This window comes from Hyperoodon ampullatus (assembly GCF_949752795.1).
Source record: "Hyperoodon ampullatus genome assembly, chromosome: 19".
NCBI classification, from domain to species: Eukaryota; Metazoa; Chordata; class Mammalia; order Artiodactyla; family Ziphiidae; genus Hyperoodon; species Hyperoodon ampullatus.
In genome coordinates this window covers 55215354-55238398 of record NC_136932.1, presented here as the reverse complement: position 1 = coordinate 55238398, position 23045 = coordinate 55215354, and the positions used below count along the sequence as shown (strand labels likewise).

The following is a 23045-nucleotide window of genomic DNA, read 5'->3' as shown; positions in this document are numbered from 1 at the left end:
GTGTTGCTGTTCCATATTAAAATTTGGACTCAGATTCTTTTAAACCACAACTACGAAAGTCATCCTAAAAAAGTGATGCCAAATATATTAATTGGTGAAAAACTTGGTTGTGGGGTATGTTAAAGGGCTTAAGCAAATCATACAAACTATAAAAGCGCAGTGGAAATACATAAACAGTACTTGTTAATGACTAAATAAGTAGAAAGGTTCACTTATTTCACAGGGCTAAAACTGCTTAAAAAACTATTTACAGTTAAAAGCATGTTTCTGGGAATTTCCTGGTGGTCTAATGGTTAGGCCTCTGTGCTTCCACGGCTGAGGGCCCAGGTTCCATCCGGGGTTGGGGAACTAAGATACATACTGCAAGTTGTACAACCAAAAAAGTGAAATAAACAAAAGCATGATTCAACGTTAGTATACAAACGTATTTCACTGGTATAATTTACTGAAGGTTCTTTTAATATCTTACCAAATTAGTTTCCAGATACCTCACTTCATTTTAAGAACATATTTCCTAGGTAGTGACGTTATTGTACTTACTGATTTGGATCTGATCCATAATCCACCAGGACATCAACTAATTTTGTAAGACCTAATAATGCTGCAGTGAAAAGCGACGTCTGGCCCAGAGAGTTAACTGCATCGACATAGACTCCTGCAAAGCAAACACCAGAATCAACACAAATACACACAAAAAATTAAGTTTTGTTTTTACAGTGTTCTCAATGTATTACTAATGCAATTTCTGTTGTAAGAACAAGAAAAATGAAACCCCCTTCAGTAGTCCAAATAACACAAAAGATCACAAATCAAAAAGCAAACCACCATCTTTACCTTTACCGTAAAGTACTACACATTGCTAAAACGTCTCACCACACGCTGCCACGCGGAAAAGGAAAAGCAGATTAGAACTGCTCTCCCTTTTAAACCAACAACTTAGTTTATATCTTATGCTGTATGAGAAAACAACCCACAAAAAAAGCTCAACATCACTACTCCAACCATTTGCTAATAGCAAACAAATCACAACACTACAACGTCACTACATGCACTGCGCAATAAAAATAAAAAAAAAAAGAAACCCAAGTTCTCCTTATAACCACTTGAAAAAACTAAACTCACTACTAACTAAACCACAAAAACCATCACTATAAACCCTACAAAACACCTTAAAACAACATTTAACAACAATCACACTACCGAAAAACGGAAAAAAAAAGACTCCCCCCACTCAGTTATGGCAAATAGACTGTACACATAAGCTATCAACCCTCCCAAAACATCAACCAAAAAAATTACAAAACTTAATTCATAACAGATTAATAAAACCGAAACCACTCAGACTGTATTCATCTCCCTCTTACTCCTCAAAATGAAGAGAAGAACGATCATCAACGGCTAAAGGCAGCTGCAAACACAGCACCAAGAGCCAACTTCACGCTCAGGAGAGAACACTGCATCTCCTCCTCGTGGGTTCGGGTGCTCTACACGTTCAGAGAAACTTCTCTAGTAACGAACTATAGAAATGATCCCTGAAAGTATAGTCTTAACATAATCGCCTCTGTTTTTCCGGGGTGTAGGAAATGCACACATATTTTACTGTTGGTTACTTTTTCTTACACCACTATTCTTTTTTGAAACGTACACTGGAATATGTTGTCTAAAGAATCTTTCCACTACCGTAGCCCGACAAAGCATTTTGAACCCTTCTGCGTTTCAGAAGACATTTCAAGTTGTCAATTTAATTAACATACGGTTTTTAAACAGCCAATCACACGCCAGTTATTTCCAACCCCGCCCCGTTTCGCGCGCCAGTTCCGCAGCATCAGGATTACGTAAAACGCTGACGACTACAACATGCGCCGCAGCTTAAGGACTCGCCTCCTTTTAGACAGGCGTTGGGAGTGAGATGTCTCACGAGAAAAACTTACAAGACAAAGTGGATGCTGAAAGCAAAGACCCGAAGCCAAAAACCTATGACGTTTGCAAAGCGCACCATTTATGCTGTGATCAAAATAGCAAACATATAAATATTGTTTGGGATTTTTTTCCAAACCAAGAAATATTTATGTAGATAAAAATTGTCTTTAAATAAGCAGGATAATACATCATTACCCTGCTTAAAGCTTTAGTAGCTTCCCAACTCTTGGGCTAAAGATAGAACTTCTCTAAATAGTTTACAGGGACTTCCCTGGGGTCCAGTGGTTAAGACTCCGCTTCCACCACAGGGGGAGCCGGTTTCATCCCTGGTCAGAGAAATAGGATCCCGCATGCCACAAGGCAAGGCCCGAAAATAAATACTTTACAAGGTCCAGCACAGCCTGGCCCACACGCACCTCTCCAGCTTTATTTTGCACCAAATTCCCTCCCCCTCACTTCAGCCATAATGAACCATGTACTGTTTTCCACGTACTCATCGTGTTCCTTTGCACAAGCTGTTCTCTCTGCCAGGAATGTTAGAAACGGTGGATATTTCACCTAACTCTGGAATATTCAATAAACCAATACAACATGGTGCCTGGCTTGAAATAGTGGGAAGAAAGTTAAACTTCCCATAAAGCTTGAAAAAAACTGAAAAATAATAAAACATTCAGTGCTTGAGAAGAGGTGGGAAAACAGACACTCCTAAATGCAGTTGGCAGTGTGAACTGTTACAATGCTTTTGGAAAGCAATGCGGCAGTATCTATTAAAAATCTGAACCAGAAATCCTGCTTTGAATATTAAAAACCCATTATGTAAAGATTCATTACAAAGTATTTTATCAAAGCATTGTTTCTGGTGACACAAAAGTGCAAAAAAAGAAATAAATCTTAATATCCACCATTAGAGGCACAGCTGAATATATTATGGTACATACAGATAATAAAATATTAAGCAGTTAATTTAAATGAATTAGATCTGTATCAATTAGAATAGAGATAGACAAGATGTACTATTGAAAGCAAAAATCTAATAAGCAGGCAGGCAACTTCAGGGAGTTCAATCAATGAGTGGTATTAGCTAAAATGATGGATTTAAAGCATCTAACAGAGTTTAGCAAGTAACAACTACTCTATAAATATTAAAAATTAAAATCCCAACATTCTTGTAACCACTAATAGGATTTAAGCTTAAAAAATAATCCATTTTGTGCAAGTAATACAGGTGCTTTCAGGAATGCCAAATTCAGTGGCACCCCATGTCTTGCTATGTATAGTACTGTAATCACAAGTGGGGTCCGGCTGCTCGCCGCTCAAAAGCCAATAAAGAGGCAAGCTTGGTGGGCAGGAAAGTTTGCTTTATTTTGATGCAGGCAATGGGGTGGGTGTGGGGGGGGGTGGACTCCTGTCCAAAGGCTGACTCCCCCGCCCCAACCAGTGGACAAGAGCTTTTACAGAGGGAGAGGACTACATGCAGAGCCAGCACAGTCAGCTCTGACAGTCATCTTGAAATTGGTCATGCAATGGTCTAACCAGCGCCATCGTGATTGTTTTGGGTACAGTTAATCTTCAGTTCCAGGGTTGGTTTGTTTCCATTTCTTTGAGGCAAATTCTCAGAATTGTGGCAGCTTATGTCATGACTAGAGCCTGGTCATCATGTAGTTAACTTCTTCCACCTGGTTGGGGTTTCAGTATCTATAAGACAGCTCACGGGATGTGGCTCAGAATATTACCTATAACCCTCGAGAAGGAACTAAAGGTCCTTCACTTTGATTACTGACTGAACTATTATAGTTTTGTCCTGTTTGACTGCTTTTCTTTGCTTCTGTATTTTATCACTTCTCTCATTAAACTTATTCTTTGGCTAAAGTTTTTCCACAGACAAAAGGCAGGCTGAGGACATCAGGGGCAAGGTCTATAGGGTCCTGCTCCGTTTCAGTAGAAGCTCTTTAACCTGGGATTTATGGCATCCTATAGTCTGGTTCCAAGCTGCCTTTGTCTTTACTTCCTAAAACATCTCGTACATAACCTATCCTTCAGACACAACACACACACACACATACACACACACACACTAAACTACTTGCCATTTATAGGCTCCTTTGTTCTTTTGCTCCTGTATAAATTCCCTCTGCTCCATATTTGTTGAATAAACAACCAAATAAATAATTATAAAGATAAACTTACAGTATCAAATTATCATCTATTTTCTTTAAGCATTAAAAACAAAACAAAACAACAACAAACAGCACAGGGCTTCCCTGGTGGTGCAGTGGTTGAGAGTCCGCCTGCCGATTCAGGGGACACGGGTTCATGCCCCGGTCCGGGAAGATCCCACATGCCGCGGGGCGGCTGGGCCCGTGAGCCATGGCCACTGAGTCTGCATGTCCGGAGCCTGTGCTCCGCAATGGGAGAGGTCACAACAGTGAGAGGCCCGCGTACTGCAAAAACAAACAAACAAACAAACAAAAACAAAACAGCACAAAGCCTCTGAATATCTGCCAATATTGCACAGGTTGATTTCTCATGATTTCGTTGTCTTTTCATGTTTCTTGAAATAAATATGTGAGTTTCAAAAAAAAAAAATGAGAAAAGCGAGTTGCAGAATGTGTTTAGTATGATACCACTTTCATAAAGGCAGGTTAGCAACTTTAGAATATATGTATGTCTTTGATTCCACTGGTTAAAATAACCTATTTCTTTATTTACTTTTTATTTGTGGCTGTGTTGGGCCTTTGTTGCTGCATGCAGGCTTTCTCTAGTTGTGGCGAGCGTGCACTACTCTTTGTTGAGATGTGTGGGCTTCTCATTGCGGTGGCTTCTCTTGTTGCAGAGCACGGGCTCTAGGTGTGCGGGCTTCAGTAGGTGTGGCACATGGGCTCAGTAGTTGTGGTTCGCGGGCTCTAGAGCGCAGGCTCAGTAGTTGTGGCACACGGGCTTAGTTGCTCCGCAGCGTGTGGGATCTTCCCGGACCAGGGCTCAAACCCGTGTCCCCTGCATTGGCAGGCGGATTCTTAACCACTGCGTCACCAGGGAAGCCCCTGTTTACCCTTCCTCCTTTTTTTGGCCGTGCTGCACGGCTTGCAGGATGTTAGTTCCCCCACCAGGGATCAAAACCAGGTCCTCGGCAGTGAAAGCATGGAGTCCTAAGCACTGGACAACCAGGGAATTCCCTGAATATGTGCTGTTTAATAAGGGCAGTTTTCAAAGGCATTACCACCTCCAACACGAAATTAAGCCTGCTTTTACTTAAAGGGAACTATATTACATAATATTCAGTAGGATTAAGAGATTTTGTTGATTTTTCTAGCCCACTGTTCAATGACAAGTGTGATATATTAAGAGACCCAGCATAAAACCAGAATAGATTCCTAAAGTAGATGTCAGGAAAAATATCTGATTTATTAGCCTGGAAAAATTTAAAAGGGAGTCTCAAAACTCAAAAGAAAAATGTTTAGATGAAGAAAATGAAAAACAAATCAGCGTATTAGACTAACAAGGCGAATTTTAAATTGCGTTTAGCTAAACTAGCATCATAAAAGAAAAAATCATAGCGCTGAGGGGGAAAAGAACAAACCATCTTAAAACAATTAAAGATATATCAGAATTATGTTTAAAGCTACTTTAAATCCATTTCCCTTGTAAACCTTCCTCTCCTATAGCTCACTACAAGATCTGTTTGTCAACCAACGGAGTATCAAGGACCAGACATGTATCCATTTCCCTGCAGAATATTCCAGGCCTAATTTACCCAGGAAAAGTGGCAACAGCACAGAAACCCTTCATTCAAAAAGGCAGATGGAGGATACTAACTACTTTAACACACATTGAAGGGGGAGAAAAAAAGACTCAATTGCCATAGACTGACAAAATCACCTTTAAGAATAACATGAAGAAGGCTTCCCTGCAGGTGCAGTGGTTAAGAATCCGCCTGCCAATGCAGGGGACACAGGTTCAAGCCCTGGCCCGGGACAATTCCACATGCCAGAGAGCAGCTAAGCCTGTGGGTCACAACTACTGAGCCTGCGCTCTAAAGCCCCTGAGGCAAAACTACTGAGCCCACGTGCTGCAACTACTGAAACCCGCGCACGTAGAGCCCGTGCTCCGCAACAAGAGAAGCCACTGCAAGGAGAAGCCCGTGCACCACAGTGAAGAGTAGGCCCCACTTGCCACAACTAGAGAAACCCTGCGAACAGCAAAGAAGACCCAACGCAGCCAAAGATAAATTTAGAAAAAAAAAAAAAAAGTTATGAATAAAGTAACAAAAACTGTAGTTTTGTGGTGTTCTGCTGCTTTGGGGGAGCCGGAGGGATTCCCAAAACGTGGTAATTCTGTACATTTTTACTTAAATTTTTTTAAACTTTAGACTGCTATCACCTTTATTTTTAAACATCAGCACGTCTGTTTAGAGTTTTCATTTTTTGTCTTTTTTGGCCCCGCTGCACAGCTTTTAGGAGCTTAGTTCCCTAACCAGGAACTGAACCAGAGCCCTGGCCGGTGAAAACACCTAACCACCAGGGAATTCCCATAGACTATATTTGTGAAAAAATAACTTGCCACCTGGATATGAAAGGTTATGCACACCCACCCCTACAAACAAAAACCATCACTTCAAGGTGGGCTGCCCTTTTCTTCGAGAAAAAAAAAAAAAGCAACAATTTATACACTACGTTAATATGTTCCAGGTCATGTACTGACCCCCTAAATTGAATCACACCGTTTCTTCTTGGAAATTATCAAAAACTTTTAAAAAGCAAATACAATAAAAAAAATACCCTTTATCAAAAAATGATTGGAGAAAAGGGATATGAGACAAACACAAGAAACTTGACTGACAGGGAGCAAAAACACCTCCGTAGATTTCAATTAAGGCATAAGAGTTCTCAGGATGGAAAGCAACTCCCTTCTACAAATCAGAAATACAACGAAGATCCTCTCAACAACCGGAGGACCGAAAAACAGCAAGGACAGCAGGAGAACTTGAACACTGACTGAAAATCCATACGGTAAGTCACCTCAAGCCCTAGCTACCTACGGACTATCGCGAGACACAAAAGTGAAACAAACAAGAAAGAGAAAAACGAAGAAAGCCACCCCCACTGTTCTTTAAGAAGACACAAGTACAAACGAAACCACTCAGACGGCGTTCTCTCCCTCTTTCTCTCCTTAAAGAAGAGAAGAACGATCATCAACGGCTAGTGACAGCTGCAAAGACAACGCCAAGAGCCGGCTTCACGCTCAGGAGAGAACACTGCGTCTCCTCCTCGTGGTTTCGGGTGCGCTACACGTCCAGAGAAACTTCTCTAGTAACAAACTATAGAAATGATCCCTGAAAGTATAGTCTTGACCCTGGCTCGCAAGTCACTGCTGGGTCTAGTGGCAGCCGCACACTTTACACTGAGGGCAAGATCGTTTCCCCGTTTCTAATTCTACTGGAAAAAACAGAAAGAGCTCTTCCAATACAGTCTTTCAAGTGCTATCACTTACCAACTCATTTTAACATTTTAACTGGAAATGTAATTTAACAAGTTTTAACACAGCCACACCTAATTAACATAATACTGAGTGACAGCCAATGACAACCTGCGTCTTTAAAGCCCAGGAGGCATTCCCTCCACAGATCTGGTAAAACCACCTCGCCCTGGAAAAGCTATAAAGGAAAGGGTGGGCCGTTGCCTTTGCTAGTGAAACCTAGCTGATTCCATTGAGCAATATACATCTTAGCGGTTTCATTCAAGGCTGTCCTACAAGTTTGACTTTCAAACTCTGGTAAGAGGTCACCGTGACTGAGGCAGGGACAGGGGGACTGGGTGGCTGAGAACCAGCGCCGGAGGGCAGAACTTTTTGGTTTTTTACCACAGGACTGTACTACCTGTTCACACTTTCTGAGTTTTTAAAAGACACCTGGTTGCTGCATCTGACATCATTTCTTCCCTCCACAGATACCTGAGTGCCAGCTACGACAATACTAGCTACCATTTATCGTCAGCTTGACAGGCACCGGTCATCGTTCTAAGTGCTTTAACTATGAGATCAATACAACTATATGCCAGTTTTATGGACAGGGGAACTCAGGCACAGAAAGGCTAGGTAACTTGCCTGAGGCCTGTTAAACAGCAGAGCTGGTAGGTGGCCCCTTAACCGTCATCCCAGTTTTCCACGTTGTAAAATAAAGACTACTCTGGGCACTGGGCAAACAGAGGCCCCTACTCACAAAAAGCTTACATTCTAGTGAGGGAGAGAGCCGACAACAAACACCCAAGAGGATCAGAGGATGAGGCATGCAGAGGTTTTAAGTGTGGAAACAGAGAGGGACTGGTGGCTACTTTAGATCTGGGTGCTCAGGGAAGGCCTCTCTTAAGGGAGGTTGCATTTAAGCAGAGAAAACAACGAACGGAAGGCAAAGACCCAAGGAAAGGAACAAGGCTGTGTGTTTCAGCAACTGAAGACAGCTAGAGAACACAGGGTGGGAGGGGTGGGGAGGTGCAGGCAGGCAGGCAGGCAGGCATCTGCGGATTTTCTAGGCAAGGCCAAGGCCTGGGGAGCCTGGATTTTACGTGCGAAGGGAAGCCCCTGGGAGGTCTGAAGCTGTGGAGACCACTTCTGAGGCCACGGCCACGGTGTCTGTAGGAGACAGCGCGGTGGCTCGCATTGGGGCTCAGCAAGGAAGAAGGAGAAACGTGGGCTGTTCCGGAGGTTGAGTTGACAGGACGGGACTCACTGGTGGACTTGCTGCAGGAGGTGGGGTGGGGTGTCAGGGAAGGAGGTTTCAAAGGCCGACCTGTTGGTTTGTGCCTGGAACAACTCAATGGATGGTGCTGCTACGGGGTAGACTGGGAAGAGACAGGGATTTCTCTTCTAAAGGAGGGGCTGCTTCACAATGGCGGAAGGGAGTGTTCAACTACCTACTTGCTTTAACGGTATTTCTAAAGCTTGAACTTTGAAACCACACGGTAAGAAAAAAGAAACATAAAAAGAAAACCACAAGAGCTAACTTTGTAAGAAACGACCTACAGAGCTAAACCGCTCTAAGCGTAAAAAAAAAAAAATAGGGCTTCCCTGGTGGCGCAGTGGTTGAGAGTCCGCCTGCCGATGCAGGGGACACGGGTTTGTGCCCCCCGTCCGGGAAGATCCCACATGCCGCGGAGCGGCTGGGCCCGTGAGCCATGGTCACTGAGCCTGCGCATCCGGAGCCTGTGCTCCGCAATGGGAGAGGCCACAACAGTGAGAGGCCCGCGTACAGCAAAAAAAAAAAAAAAAAACAACTTATACGGTACTTTAATATGTTCCAGGTCATGTACTGACCCCCTAACTTGAATCACACCAGAGGACCGAAAAACAGCAAGGACAGCAGGAGAACTTGAACAATGACCAAAAAACCACACGGTAAGTCACCTCAAGCCCTAGCTACCTACGGACTATCGCGAGACACAAAAGTGAAACAAACAAGAAAGAGAAAAACGAAGAAAGCCACCCCCACTGTTCTTTAAGAAGACACAAGTACAAACGAAACCACTCAGACGGCGTTCTCTCCCTCTTTCTCTCCTTAAAGAAGAGAAGAACGATCATCAACGGCTAGTGACAGCTGCAAAGACAACGCCAAGAGCCGGCTTCACGCTCAGGAGAGAACACTGCGTCTCCTCCTCGTGGTTTCGGGTGCGCTACACGTCCAGAGAAACTTCTCTAGTAACAAACTATAGAAATGATCCCTGAAAGTATAGTCTTGACCCTGGCTCGCAAGTCACTGCTGGGTCTAGTGGCAGCCGCACACTTTACACTGAGGGCAAGATCGTTTCCCCGTTTCTAATTCTACTGGAAAAAACAGAAAGAGCTCTTCCAATACAGTCTTTCAAGTGCTATCACTTACCAACTCATTTTAACATTTTAACTGGAAATGTAATTTAACAAGTTTTAACACAGCCACACCTAATTAACATAATACTGAGTGACAGCCAATGACAACCTGCGTCTTTAAAGCCCAGGAGGCATTCCCTCCACAGATCTGGTAAAACCACCTCGCCCTGGAAAAGCTATAAAGGAAAGGGTGGGCCGTTGCCTTTGCTAGTGAAACCTAGCTGATTCCATTGAGCAATATACATCTTAGCGGTTTCATTCAAGGCTGTCCTACAAGTTTGACTTTCAAACTCTGGTAAGAGGTCACCGTGACTGAGGCAGGGACAGGGGGACTGGGTGGCTGAGAACCAGCGCCGGAGGGCAGAACTTTTTGGTTTTTTACCACAGGACTGTACTACCTGTTCACACTTTCTGAGTTTTTAAAAGACACCTGGTTGCTGCATCTGACATCATTTCTTCCCTCCACAGATACCTGAGTGCCAGCTACGACAATACTAGCTACCATTTATCGTCAGCTTGACAGGCACCGGTCATCGTTCTAAGTGCTTTAACTATGAGATCAATACAACTATATGCCAGTTTTATGGACAGGGGAACTCAGGCACAGAAAGGCTAGGTAACTTGCCTGAGGCCTGTTAAACAGCAGAGCTGGTAGGTGGCCCCTTAACCGTCATCCCAGTTTTCCACGTTGTAAAATAAAGACTACTCTGGGCACTGGGCAAACAGAGGCCCCTACTCACAAAAAGCTTACATTCTAGTGAGGGAGAGAGCCGACAACAAACACCCAAGAGGATCAGAGGATGAGGCATGCAGAGGTTTTAAGTGTGGAAACAGAGAGGGACTGGTGGCTACTTTAGATCTGGGTGCTCAGGGAAGGCCTCTCTTAAGGGAGGTTGCATTTAAGCAGAGAAAACAACGAACGGAAGGCAAAGACCCAAGGAAAGGAACAAGGCTGTGTGTTTCAGCAACTGAAGACAGCTAGAGAACACAGGGTGGGAGGGGTGGGGAGGTGCAGGCAGGCAGGCAGGCAGGCATCTGCGGATTTTCTAGGCAAGGCCAAGGCCTGGGGAGCCTGGATTTTACGTGCGAAGGGAAGCCCCTGGGAGGTCTGAAGCTGTGGAGACCACTTCTGAGGCCACGGCCACGGTGTCTGTAGGAGACAGCGCGGTGGCTCGCATTGGGGCTCAGCAAGGAAGAAGGAGAAACGTGGGCTGTTCCGGAGGTTGAGTTGACAGGACGGGACTCACTGGTGGACTTGCTGCAGGAGGTGGGGTGGGGTGTCAGGGAAGGAGGTTTCAAAGGCCGACCTGTTGGTTTGTGCCTGGAACAACTCAATGGATGGTGCTGCTACGGGGTAGACTGGGAAGAGACAGGGATTTCTCTTCTAAAGGAGGGGCTGCTTCACAATGGCGGAAGGGAGTGTTCAACTACCTACTTGCTTTAACGGTATTTCTAAAGCTTGAACTTTGAAACCACACGGTAAGAAAAAAGAAACATAAAAAGAAAACCACAAGAGCTAACTTTGTAAGAAACGACCTACAGAGCTAAACCGCTCTAAGCGTAAAAAAAAAAAAATAGGGCTTCCCTGGTGGCGCAGTGGTTGAGAGTCCGCCTGCCGATGCAGGGGACACGGGTTTGTGCCCCCCGTCCGGGAAGATCCCACATGCCGCGGAGCGGCTGGGCCCGTGAGCCATGGTCACTGAGCCTGCGCATCCGGAGCCTGTGCTCCGCAATGGGAGAGGCCACAACAGTGAGAGGCCCGCGTACAGCAAAAAAAAAAAAAAAAAACAACTTATACGGTACTTTAATATGTTCCAGGTCATGTACTGACCCCCTAACTTGAATCACACCAGAGGACCGAAAAACAGCAAGGACAGCAGGAGAACTTGAACAATGACCAAAAAACCACACGGTAAGTCACCTCAAGCCCTAGCTACCTACGGACTATCGCGAGACACAAAAGTGAAACAAACAAGAAAGAGAAAAACGAAGAAAGCCACCCCCACTGTTCTTTAAGAAGACACAAGTACAAACGAAACCACTCAGACGGCGTTCTCTCCCTCTTTCTCTCCTTAAAGAAGAGAAGAACGATCATCAACGGCTAGTGACAGCTGCAAAGACAACGCCAAGAGCCGGCTTCACGCTCAGGAGAGAACACTGCGTCTCCTCCTCGTGGTTTCGGGTGCGCTACACGTCCAGAGAAACTTCTCTAGTAACAAACTATAGAAATGATCCCTGAAAGTATAGTCTTGACCCTGGCTCGCAAGTCACTGCTGGGTCTAGTGGCAGCCGCACACTTTACACTGAGGGCAAGATCGTTTCCCCGTTTCTAATTCTACTGGAAAAAACAGAAAGAGCTCTTCCAATACAGTCTTTCAAGTGCTATCACTTACCAACTCATTTTAACATTTTAACTGGAAATGTAATTTAACAAGTTTTAACACAGCCACACCTAATTAACATAATACTGAGTGACAGCCAATGACAACCTGCGTCTTTAAAGCCCAGGAGGCATTCCCTCCACAGATCTGGTAAAACCACCTCGCCCTGGAAAAGCTATAAAGGAAAGGGTGGGCCGTTGCCTTTGCTAGTGAAACCTAGCTGATTCCATTGAGCAATATACATCTTAGCGGTTTCATTCAAGGCTGTCCTACAAGTTTGACTTTCAAACTCTGGTAAGAGGTCACCGTGACTGAGGCAGGGACAGGGGGACTGGGTGGCTGAGAACCAGCGCCGGAGGGCAGAACTTTTTGGTTTTTTACCACAGGACTGTACTACCTGTTCACACTTTCTGAGTTTTTAAAAGACACCTGGTTGCTGCATCTGACATCATTTCTTCCCTCCACAGATACCTGAGTGCCAGCTACGACAATACTAGCTACCATTTATCGTCAGCTTGACAGGCACCGGTCATCGTTCTAAGTGCTTTAACTATGAGATCAATACAACTATATGCCAGTTTTATGGACAGGGGAACTCAGGCACAGAAAGGCTAGGTAACTTGCCTGAGGCCTGTTAAACAGCAGAGCTGGTAGGTGGCCCCTTAACCGTCATCCCAGTTTTCCACGTTGTAAAATAAAGACTACTCTGGGCACTGGGCAAACAGAGGCCCCTACTCACAAAAAGCTTACATTCTAGTGAGGGAGAGAGCCGACAACAAACACCCAAGAGGATCAGAGGATGAGGCATGCAGAGGTTTTAAGTGTGGAAACAGAGAGGGACTGGTGGCTACTTTAGATCTGGGTGCTCAGGGAAGGCCTCTCTTAAGGGAGGTTGCATTTAAGCAGAGAAAACAACGAACGGAAGGCAAAGACCCAAGGAAAGGAACAAGGCTGTGTGTTTCAGCAACTGAAGACAGCTAGAGAACACAGGGTGGGAGGGGTGGGGAGGTGCAGGCAGGCAGGCAGGCAGGCATCTGCGGATTTTCTAGGCAAGGCCAAGGCCTGGGGAGCCTGGATTTTACGTGCGAAGGGAAGCCCCTGGGAGGTCTGAAGCTGTGGAGACCACTTCTGAGGCCACGGCCACGGTGTCTGTAGGAGACAGCGCGGTGGCTCGCATTGGGGCTCAGCAAGGAAGAAGGAGAAACGTGGGCTGTTCCGGAGGTTGAGTTGACAGGACGGGACTCACTGGTGGACTTGCTGCAGGAGGTGGGGTGGGGTGTCAGGGAAGGAGGTTTCAAAGGCCGACCTGTTGGTTTGTGCCTGGAACAACTCAATGGATGGTGCTGCTACGGGGTAGACTGGGAAGAGACAGGGATTTCTCTTCTAAAGGAGGGGCTGCTTCACAATGGCGGAAGGGAGTGTTCAACTACCTACTTGCTTTAACGGTATTTCTAAAGCTTGAACTTTGAAACCACACGGTAAGAAAAAAGAAACATAAAAAGAAAACCACAAGAGCTAACTTCGTAAGAAACGACCTACAGAGCTAAACGGCTATAAGCGTTAAAAAAAAAAAAAAAAAAAAAGCACCCTGATTGTTCTTTAGCGAAACACAATTACAAACAAAACCGCTCAATGAGCTTTCTCTTCTTAAGAACGAGAAGAACGGTCATCAACATGTAGTAGTAACTGTAAAAACAACACCAAGGGCCGCCTTCACGCTCCATGGTTTCGGGTGGTCTAACACCCCGTTCAAATTTTATCTAACAAGAAACCACAAAAACTAGTTTTGTACCTACAACCAAATCTGGACAGCGATGTGCCTGCTGGGTACGTGGCAGCCGCCCACGTTTTACTGATGGCGACAGTTTTGTCAAGTCCCTCGCCCCCAGAGAAACATTTTTTATCTTATATCCCACAACTACTCCGTGAAAGGGCAAAGTTCAAAACACCATTTTCGCCGTAAACCTTCCAGAAACACTTCAAAGCAGCAACAGGACTCATTAACATACGGCTTCCTTGCAGGCAATCACACGCTGCGCGCTTGACTCCTAACCCCAGGCTGCTATTACCCCGCCCCCCGGGTCCAGGACGGGTCGGGTCGCCCCTCTGTAGGCTAAGCAAACGCGCTTCCCGCCACCGATCCCTCTGGACTGCCTCTTGCCTGCTGGAGAAATCCGCCGACGTGGAGAGACCAGGTTTCCTCTGCCTTGAAAAAGAGAGGTGGGGGAAGACGGACAAAAGAGAGGGACACAGAACTCGTGTAAATCCGCATAAGAACGAGGTACCCGTGGTGGTTTAGGAGTGCCTTCCCCATGACAGGCATGTTAACCCATTGTCTCACTGCATCCTCTAAACAAGTGAAACGGGTGTGATTATTTCCCCATTCTCATACATGCTGGCTAGAGCATCCGTCACACAGGTCCTCAGGTGAACCACAGGTAGGTACGAGGTACATCTGGCACTGGATCAAGTCTGGGTTCTTTCTGGAAAGCCAAGGTGTTTCCATCAGGAGTTCTAGTCTCCAACTGAATTCATTTCTCTAAGAAAGCACTAAAGGGAATTCCCTGGTGGTCCAGTGGTTAGGACTTCCCGCTTTCAAGGCAGCGGGCTGGGGTTTGATCCCTGGTCGGGGAACTAAGATCCCACATACCCACGCAGTGGCAAAAAAAAAAAAAAAAGCACTAAATACACCATCCCCTCAAAGTTCAGCCTTGAATGACTGATCTTCCTGGCTTCCAAATCTCAGAGGAAGCCGACCCATTTACTTGTGGCAAAAGTTGGTCCCAGGGACTTCCCTGGTGGCGCAGTGGTTAAGAATCCGCCTGCCAATGCAGGGGACATGGGTTCAAGCTCTGGCCCAGGAAGATCCCACATGCCGCGGAGCAACTAAGCCTGTGTGCCACAACTACTGAGCCTGCACACTAGAGCCCACGAGCCACAACTGCTGAGCCCTCATGCCACAACTACCGAAGTCTGCACGCCTAGAGCCTGTGCTCTGCAACAAGAGAAGCTAGCACAATGAGAAGCCTGCACACCACAACAATGAGTAGCCCCCGCTCGCCACAACTAGAGAAAGCCTGCACACAGCAAAGCAACGAAGACCCAACACAGCCAAAAATAAATAAAAATAAAATTTAAAAATTTATTAAAAAAAAAAGAAGTTGGTCCCAGCTTCTCCTCAAAGAACACACCTGATATACGATGGTGGGTAACTGTTCTCATCACTTAACTTCCTGGTGTAAAGATGCCTCTGCCCCCTGGTCTTCCAGCATATGCCAGAGAGCACAGTACTGCATGGACATACACGTGGTTTCCTGAATCAACCACATTTTTATTGCATCATAGTGACATGACTAACGTGACTCTCAGGTTCCTCTCATCTAACCACTTCTAATAGAATCTCCTTAGAGACAGCCAAATGCTCTGAATTAAATCCCTTCAGAGAAGCGGACAGTGTTGGGGCAATCCGCCCAGTGCTGGGACACATCTCCTTGGGGTGAGAGCAGGTTCCTTATGTCTTAAAGAGTTATAAAGTGCCTTCCAGTCACTTTCACCCAAGGGCCCCTTGCCTTTGGTCGGGGCCCTTCCGTATCTAAGACTTTTCCACTCTCTGTTTCTCCACGCTTTCTGTGGATTCCTCACCATCCATGCCATCCCTTGGCCTCCTCCTATGAGCAGATTCTCAGCTCTCGTCACTGTCTCCAGATGCCTTCCCTCACCTTCCCAGCTAACAGTGCCCACTATGTGCTTTGTGTCCCTAATTATCTTTGTAAGTGCCTCTACATAGCTCACTGTGTTATAAATGCATTTATTTCCCCCTACTCAACTGTGAGGTCTTTAAAAGCAGGAACCAGGTCATATTTATCTTTGCATCTGCAGCCCCTTGCCAGCCACAGTAGATGCCCAACAAATGCAGACTAACTGAATGCATGATGAGCCGACGTATGTATTGTTCTTTCCCTCAACCTGGTTACGGACATCACTGTTGGGAACCACCTGGTTTTCCCTCCTGTTTTCTCTACTCCTGCCCCAACGAGCGCAGCCTGTCTGTAAAAGAGCGAGATTCCTGCCAGCAGGGTTTTCAGCCCTCTTCGCTTGATCATCCTTGGTTTCAAAACATGGATATGCAGACAGATCTCTTCTGGGCTGCTGGCTCATATAGCCAGCTTCTGTTTGATATTCCACTTAGCTGAATCACAGGTGTCTAACTCAGCTGGTCCAGACTGACTTCCAGTAGCTTCTTTCCCAAAGCTATTCCTCTTTCTGGCAACGACACCACAGTCAACCCAGTTGCTCAAACCAAAAACAAGTCATCCTGCTCTTTTCTCCCTCTCCTCACATACCTCATAACCTTCCGCAGCCGGAGCAACCATTTAGAAATAGAACTCTACTCTCAGGTATCTGGCACAAGAGCTCCTAAAACCCTTGGAATTTCCTTAGTGTTAGGAGTGACAAGTGTCTTTGGAATGCTGATGAGGTGACTCTTGGCTGAGGGGTTCTGAGATAGCTTCAGGATGGGCTGGTCACCAGAAAGACCAAGACCAATTCATGATTAGAGGGCTGGGGCTTTCAGCTCTGCCACAACTCTCCACTTCAAACCTTGTCCCACCTCCAGCAGGAGCGAGGAGCTGAAGATTGAGATCAATCACCAACGGCCAGATCAATCATGCCTAAATAATGAAACCTCCGTAAAAACCCTAACTGATTAGGTTCGGACAACTTCCAGGTTGGTAAACCGACTGAAGACCTGGAAGGGTGGTGTACCCAAAGAGGGCACGGAAGCTCCAAGCACTCACACACACACCACGCCTTGCCCTAAATCTCTTTCATCTGGCTGTTCCTGAATTGTGTTCTTTGTAAGAAACCATATCAATAATTACATAAAATGTTAATGGACTAAACCCTCCAGTTAAAAGGCAGAGAGTATCAGAATGGATTTTAAAGCACAAATCCCAACTCTGTGCTCTCTACAGAAGACATATTTTAACTCTAGAGATATTCCATAAGTAGGAAGCATAAGGAGTCTGAAGTGGCTGTGTATCAGAAAAAGTAGACTTCAAGACAACAAGTATTACCAGAGATAAGAAGGGACATCTCATAATGATAATAGGGTCAATTCACCAGGAAGCTGTAACAATCCTAAATACGGAGGCACCTATTACCAAAATCCTTCCAACAGCCCACGAGGCCTGGTGTGGCTTCAGATTACCTTGCCAGCTTCACCCCCCACTCTCTCCCACCACTTTGCCTTTTCCTCCAACTCAAGTGATCCACACACTTTTCTTTGCTCTCCTCAGGGCCTTTGCATCCCTTTAATCCTCCCTTGCCTCCAACTTTTACCTTTTACTTCTTTCACGTCAACTTTTCTTCTTTAGGGGCCAAGCCTAAATATCACTTTCTCTAAGAATTTTCCCTTGATTACCTCCCAGATGAGGCTGAGATGTACCTTGTGTGCTTCCTTTGCCTCCTGCCCTTCTCAGGACTTCAGTTACCGACTCATGTCTGTTTCTTCTGCTGGATTATACTCTCTGGAAGGCAGGGCTGTCCATCTTTCCTTGGCTGCTCTAACCCCAAGGCTCAATTAATATACGTGTAATAAAAAATGAATAAAGTCTGGTCTGAGGTTCTGGAATTCATCCTTTGGGTTTTAGAACTCATATAATCTGTAGTATCTGGTCTTCTGAATGGGATGAACTAAGTAGGATACAGTCAGGAAACAACTTTTCTTCTACTACCCTCAAGTACACTCTGTCAGTTAGTTTATTGGCTATTGTAAATAGTGCTGCTATGAACACTGGGGTGCATGTATCTTTTTGAATTAGAGTTTTCTCCAGATATATGCCTAAGAGTGGTATGTGGTAATTCTATTTTTAGTTTTGTTTTGTTTTTTGCGGTACGCGGGCCTCTCACTGTTGTGGCCTCTCCCGTTGCGGAGCACAGGCTCCGGACGCGCAGGCTCAGCGGCCATGGCTCACGGGCCCAGCCGCTCCGCGGCATGTGGGATCTTCCCAGACCGGGCCACGAACCCATGTCCCCTGCATCGGCAGGCGGACTCTCAACCACTGTGCCACCAGGGAAGCCCTATTTTTAGTTTTTTAAGAAACCTCCATACTGTTCTCCATAATGGTTGTACCAATTTACATTCTCACCAACAGTGTAGAAGGGTTCCCTTTTCTCCACAGCCTCTCCAGCATTTATTGTTTGTGGACTTTTTGATGACAGCCATTCTCACCAGTGTGAGATGATACCTCAATGTAGTTCTGGTTTGCATTCCTGCTGACTTCTTGCTACATCTCCAGCCTCTCTGTTGGGATTCTTCCTTTCTTCATAGGTGAGGTCCATTTAGATGGCTCAGCTACCCTGCACAGAGTCTACCTACCCCACAACTGATGAAAGTATGGCTACTCCAGAAGCTGATCTCTTATGCTCATCCAGCCATCAAGAACTGCTCCAGGTAGGAGGCAGATGGCAGTCCTCCTGACCCCTAACTTCCAGGTGACATGCCAGGTTCTATTCATGCTACCTTGGGGGCAGCTGGGGTGGGCTGGCATGTTTCTGTTGTTCAGCAGGCTGGGCCATAGGCTCCCAACTCTCCTGCTTGTAGGCATCACACATCACAATTCTCTCCATGAGGTTCACCTGAATGGCCTCTTGCTAGGCTTGAGGCTGGGAGAGAGGGAAAAGCCACGGCATTCTATTCCTGTGAATGCCTTTGAAACCATCTTTCCACTGCCACTCCCACCGCTACCCCATCAGCTTCTCTTAGATAGGCCTGACGTGGGTGACGGAGTTGAAGGTCCAAGGTCATTCTGGCCGTCTCCTGAGAAGCCTTGCTTAGACTGTGGGGGCATCTATCACCCCTTGTTCTTCACTCGGAGGATTTAGCTCAAATTTCCAGGCACAGATGAAGTCCTGCTTCATATCCAGTTATACCTGTCAACCTCATCCCCTGCTCTAGTTTAATGTCAAAAATTTGAAGATGCATTAAGTCAGAGAAAGACAAGTATTGTATGATATCACTTGTACGTGGAAGCTAAAAATAAAACAAACTAGTGAATCTGACAAAGAAGACTCACAGATATGGTAAGAACAAACTAGTCCTTACCAGTGGGGAGAAGGAAGTGGGGAGGGGCGGGAGAGGGGTAGGGGATTAAGAGGTACAAACTACAATGTGTAAAATAAGTAAGCTACAAGGGTATATCGTACAACACAGGGAATATAGCCAATAGCTTATAATAACTATAAGTGGAGTATAACTTTTTAAAATTGTGAATCACTATCTTGTACACCTGAAACTTATTGTATATTAACTGTACCTCAAAAAAAAAAAGAGTTTTAAAAAAAAGAATTTGAAGATGCAGAACATTCAGGAGATGTCTAGGAGATAAAAAAATGTCCTAGAACTCTACTTCTGATACTGGAGGATGTGGATAGACAGACACGAGAAGTCATAGCATACCTATCTTGAACACCAATTTTTATTTTAAAACATGAATGTGTTATGAGGTAAAGTGCAAAATCTTTGAGGGGATAGAAAACAGAACCTTTCAAATAAATTGAGGTCACCATCAGCCACTTCATCTATAGATTCTAGGGGTGGTACATGGAAACCCTTGAGATCTTTTTTTTTTTGGCCCACACTGCACAGCATGTGGGATCTTATTTCCCTGACTAGGGATAGAACCTGTGCCCCCTGCATTGGAAGCATGGAGTCTTAACCACTGGACTGACAGGGAAGACCCCAGAAGCACTTGAAAAGTTTTTGAGAGAAGTATTTTTGGGGTAGTTGGGTCCTACAAAAACTGGTGTTACGGGACTTCCCTGGTGGTCCAGTGGGTAAGACTCCATGCTCCCAATGCAGGGGGCCCGGGTTGAATCCCTGGTCAGGGAACTAGATCCTGCATGCATGCCACAACTAAGAGGCCGCATGCTGCAACTAAGACCCGGCGCAGGCAAAATAAATAAATAAATAAACATTAAAAACAAAACAAAACTGGTGTTACCTTTCTGGAAATCCTCAGGAATACTGCTGAGGCAAATAGAGAAACACTGTAGAAAAATTAGGTCACCCTGACTGTTCCACAAACCAGCTGAGAGAAGCCTTATAAGCCTTCCCTTTAATACTAAGAAGGAAGAGGGGTACTCTAACAGGTCTTCAGGTTATTCTAAGAAAAGCAGGTCTGGATCTCTAAATCAGGGGCAAATACCAGCAGAGGTTTTGTTTGTGTATGTTTTTTTGTGTTTGTTTGTTTGTTTGTTCTTTTGAAGATTGCCTGAGCTATGTTTCTTATTTCTGTCTGCTCTACAGGCTGAGGTGCCTGTAGCCTACAGCAAAAAAACAGAAACAAAAACAAAACACCCTGAAAACAAAAGTACCAAGTGCCTCTAAGGAGCAAAAGGAAGGAGAGAGCTGTGAAAACTGGCCTTCTCTCCACCACAGGCCTCAGAAGACTTAGTGGGCGGAGTCGATTTGAAGGAGAAAAGGGAATCAGGCAGAATCCAAGGTGGGTGGCTGGGGCCTGAGGAGAAACCCTTAGGAGCCTAACGGTTGGAAGACTTTATGGTTCCTTAGCACATAACAAAACAAAACAGCCTCCAGCAATTTAAGACCTCTACTGAACACTCTGACTGCACTGGTAGAGAACATCTCATCTCTAAATTTAACTTCCAATTTCCCCAAGAAATCACAGTTTTATGATGTATCTGGTTTTCCTTCTGCTGTTATTCAGTAATGTAAATCAAGTCACATCTGCCATTTCAATATGGTGCCTACCTTTCTTAAGAATCTTCTTCACTTTCACATAGTTCCCCTGTTTGACATACTCATGAAGCTGTGCTTCCAAGGAGTCATTTCTTAACGAACCAAGTTGAACAGGACAGGGGACTGGAAGATGAACGGCCCGAGACATCCTGTTTCAAAAGAAAGCAACATGCTCTAACTGAATCAGAAATGCAAGGAGAAAACGTCGATTCTTTCACATTTCTTTCACTTCTTGTTCATTTTCATTGATAATAAACAGCATTAGGGGACAATTACTGAAATTCTACAAGATTAGGGACTTCCCTAGCGGTCCAGTGGTTAAGACTCTGCGCTTCCACTGCCAGGGGCCTGGGTTTGATCCCTGGTCAGGGAACTAAGATCCCACATGCCGCGTGGCATGGTCCAAAAATGTAAAAATAAATTCTACAAGATTAAAGTTTATTCTCAATGTTACTGTTGAAAATGAAGAACTCAACATATTTATCATCAATTCCTTGAAGTGAAAAAGTGACGACTACCAAAAAGTAAAATCAGAAATACATGTATTTGTTGCGTCATTAAGACAATCAGGAGAGTATTAACTTTGTGGGATTTCTTTGTTTTTTTGCGGCTTGCGGGATCTTAGTTCCCCGACCAGGGATTGAACCCATACCCTCGGGAGTGAAGGCACGGAGTCCTAACCATTGGACCTCCAGGGAATTCCCGGAGGGTATTCACTTTGAAAGGCTAGTACACAAATGCAGTCGTTTATGTAGGAAAGTAGACAGTATGTGTGTTGGGTTCCCAGTTCAGGCTCTGAAGTTCTTGTCCTGCCTCTGTCACCTCCCTAACTGTGTGACCTTGGAGAAATTATATAACTGATGGGCCTCAATTTCCTCATCTATAAATGGGGGTAATAATAACCAGAGAGCTGATGAGACGTTAAATAAAATCTTAGAACTCTGTAAAGTGCTTAGAACTCTGCCTGGCACCAAGGAGCTCTCAGTAGTTGTTAGCTGCTACTGTGCACACAAGAACCATGCAAAGAAATTTAAACGTTCCACAGGTGTAGCATCCACACCTGACCAGTGATTGTGGTATACCTACCATGTGTCTCACAGGTGACAGGTACTGTGTAAGTCACCTAAAATAGGATCACTGTCATCACAATGCTTGGTCTAGCAGGGCAGACAAGTGGCACCAGGCTGGTATTCCACAGACAGTGGATAAGAGAAGGAAGCCCCATTTGCATGAATCAACAAGCATGCATATCAGGTGCATAATTGAGTGTACAACGGAGAGACACAGAGGGTGGGATATGAGGTGAAGTGAAACAAACACCAGAAAGGTGGACACATTCTGTGGGTCTTCCCCAGCCAAGAGGCTTTTAGGTTACTGAGAAGTAACCCCCTCTTAATTTATCTACTGATAAAATGTGGAAATGCTAATAACTTGAGTGTTTTAACTTTATTTTCTTTGTATTTGTTACTAGCCATGTCAGTGCCTATAGCATCCTAGTCATCACAACATTGTTAAGCAAAGAACAGTGACTCAGAAAATATTGTTTGGTTAAAATATGAGCTGAAGCTTTTATAACTTTCCTTCCCCACCTCCATTCCCCACCCCACCCCCCTTTCTGCCTCCCTACTATTTCCAGGCATTAAAAAAGAGTAGCGGGCTTCCCTGGTGGCGCAGTGGTTGAGAATCTGCCTGCTAATGCAGGGGACATGGGTTCGAGCCCTGGTCTGGGAAGATCCCACATGCCGCGGAGCAACTAGGCCCGTGAGCCACAACTACTGAGCCTGCGCGTCTGGGGCCTGTGCTCCTCAACAAGAGAGGCCGCGACAGTGAGAGGCCCATGCACCGCGATGAAGAGTGGCCCCTGCTTGCCACAAATAGAGAAAGCCCTCGCACAGAAACAAAAACCCAACACAGCCAAAAATAAATAAATAAATAAATTTAAAGTTAATGTAAATCCATCTTAAAAAAAAAAGAGTAGCATATTTCTATTTGATTTACATAGATAAAGTCTTTAAAGAGACGATTAAGTTAAAATGAGGCTGTTAGAATGAGGCCATAATGCAATACAACTGGTGTCCTTATAAGAAGAAGGAGACACCAGGGGCACTTGCACAGAGGAACAACCCTGT

The 23045-nt window shown here is 45.1% G+C and overlaps 1 protein-coding gene across 1 annotated transcript in view; it reads right to left on the bottom strand.

The window, feature by feature from the left end:
* The window catches only part of TEX14 (testis expressed 14, intercellular bridge forming factor), a gene marked incomplete at its 5' end in the record, with an annotated part of 76528 nt that extends 55464 nt beyond the window's left edge, over positions 1-21064 (bottom strand). Inside the window, 2 exons of the mRNA XM_079726314.1 lie at positions 541-655; positions 20929-21064. Of these exons, the coding sequence (XP_079582440.1) occupies positions 541-655; positions 20929-21064 (251 nt within the window). The remainder of the gene's footprint in view (positions 1-540; positions 656-20928) is intronic.
* Positions 21065-23045: the final 1981 nt, after the last annotated feature.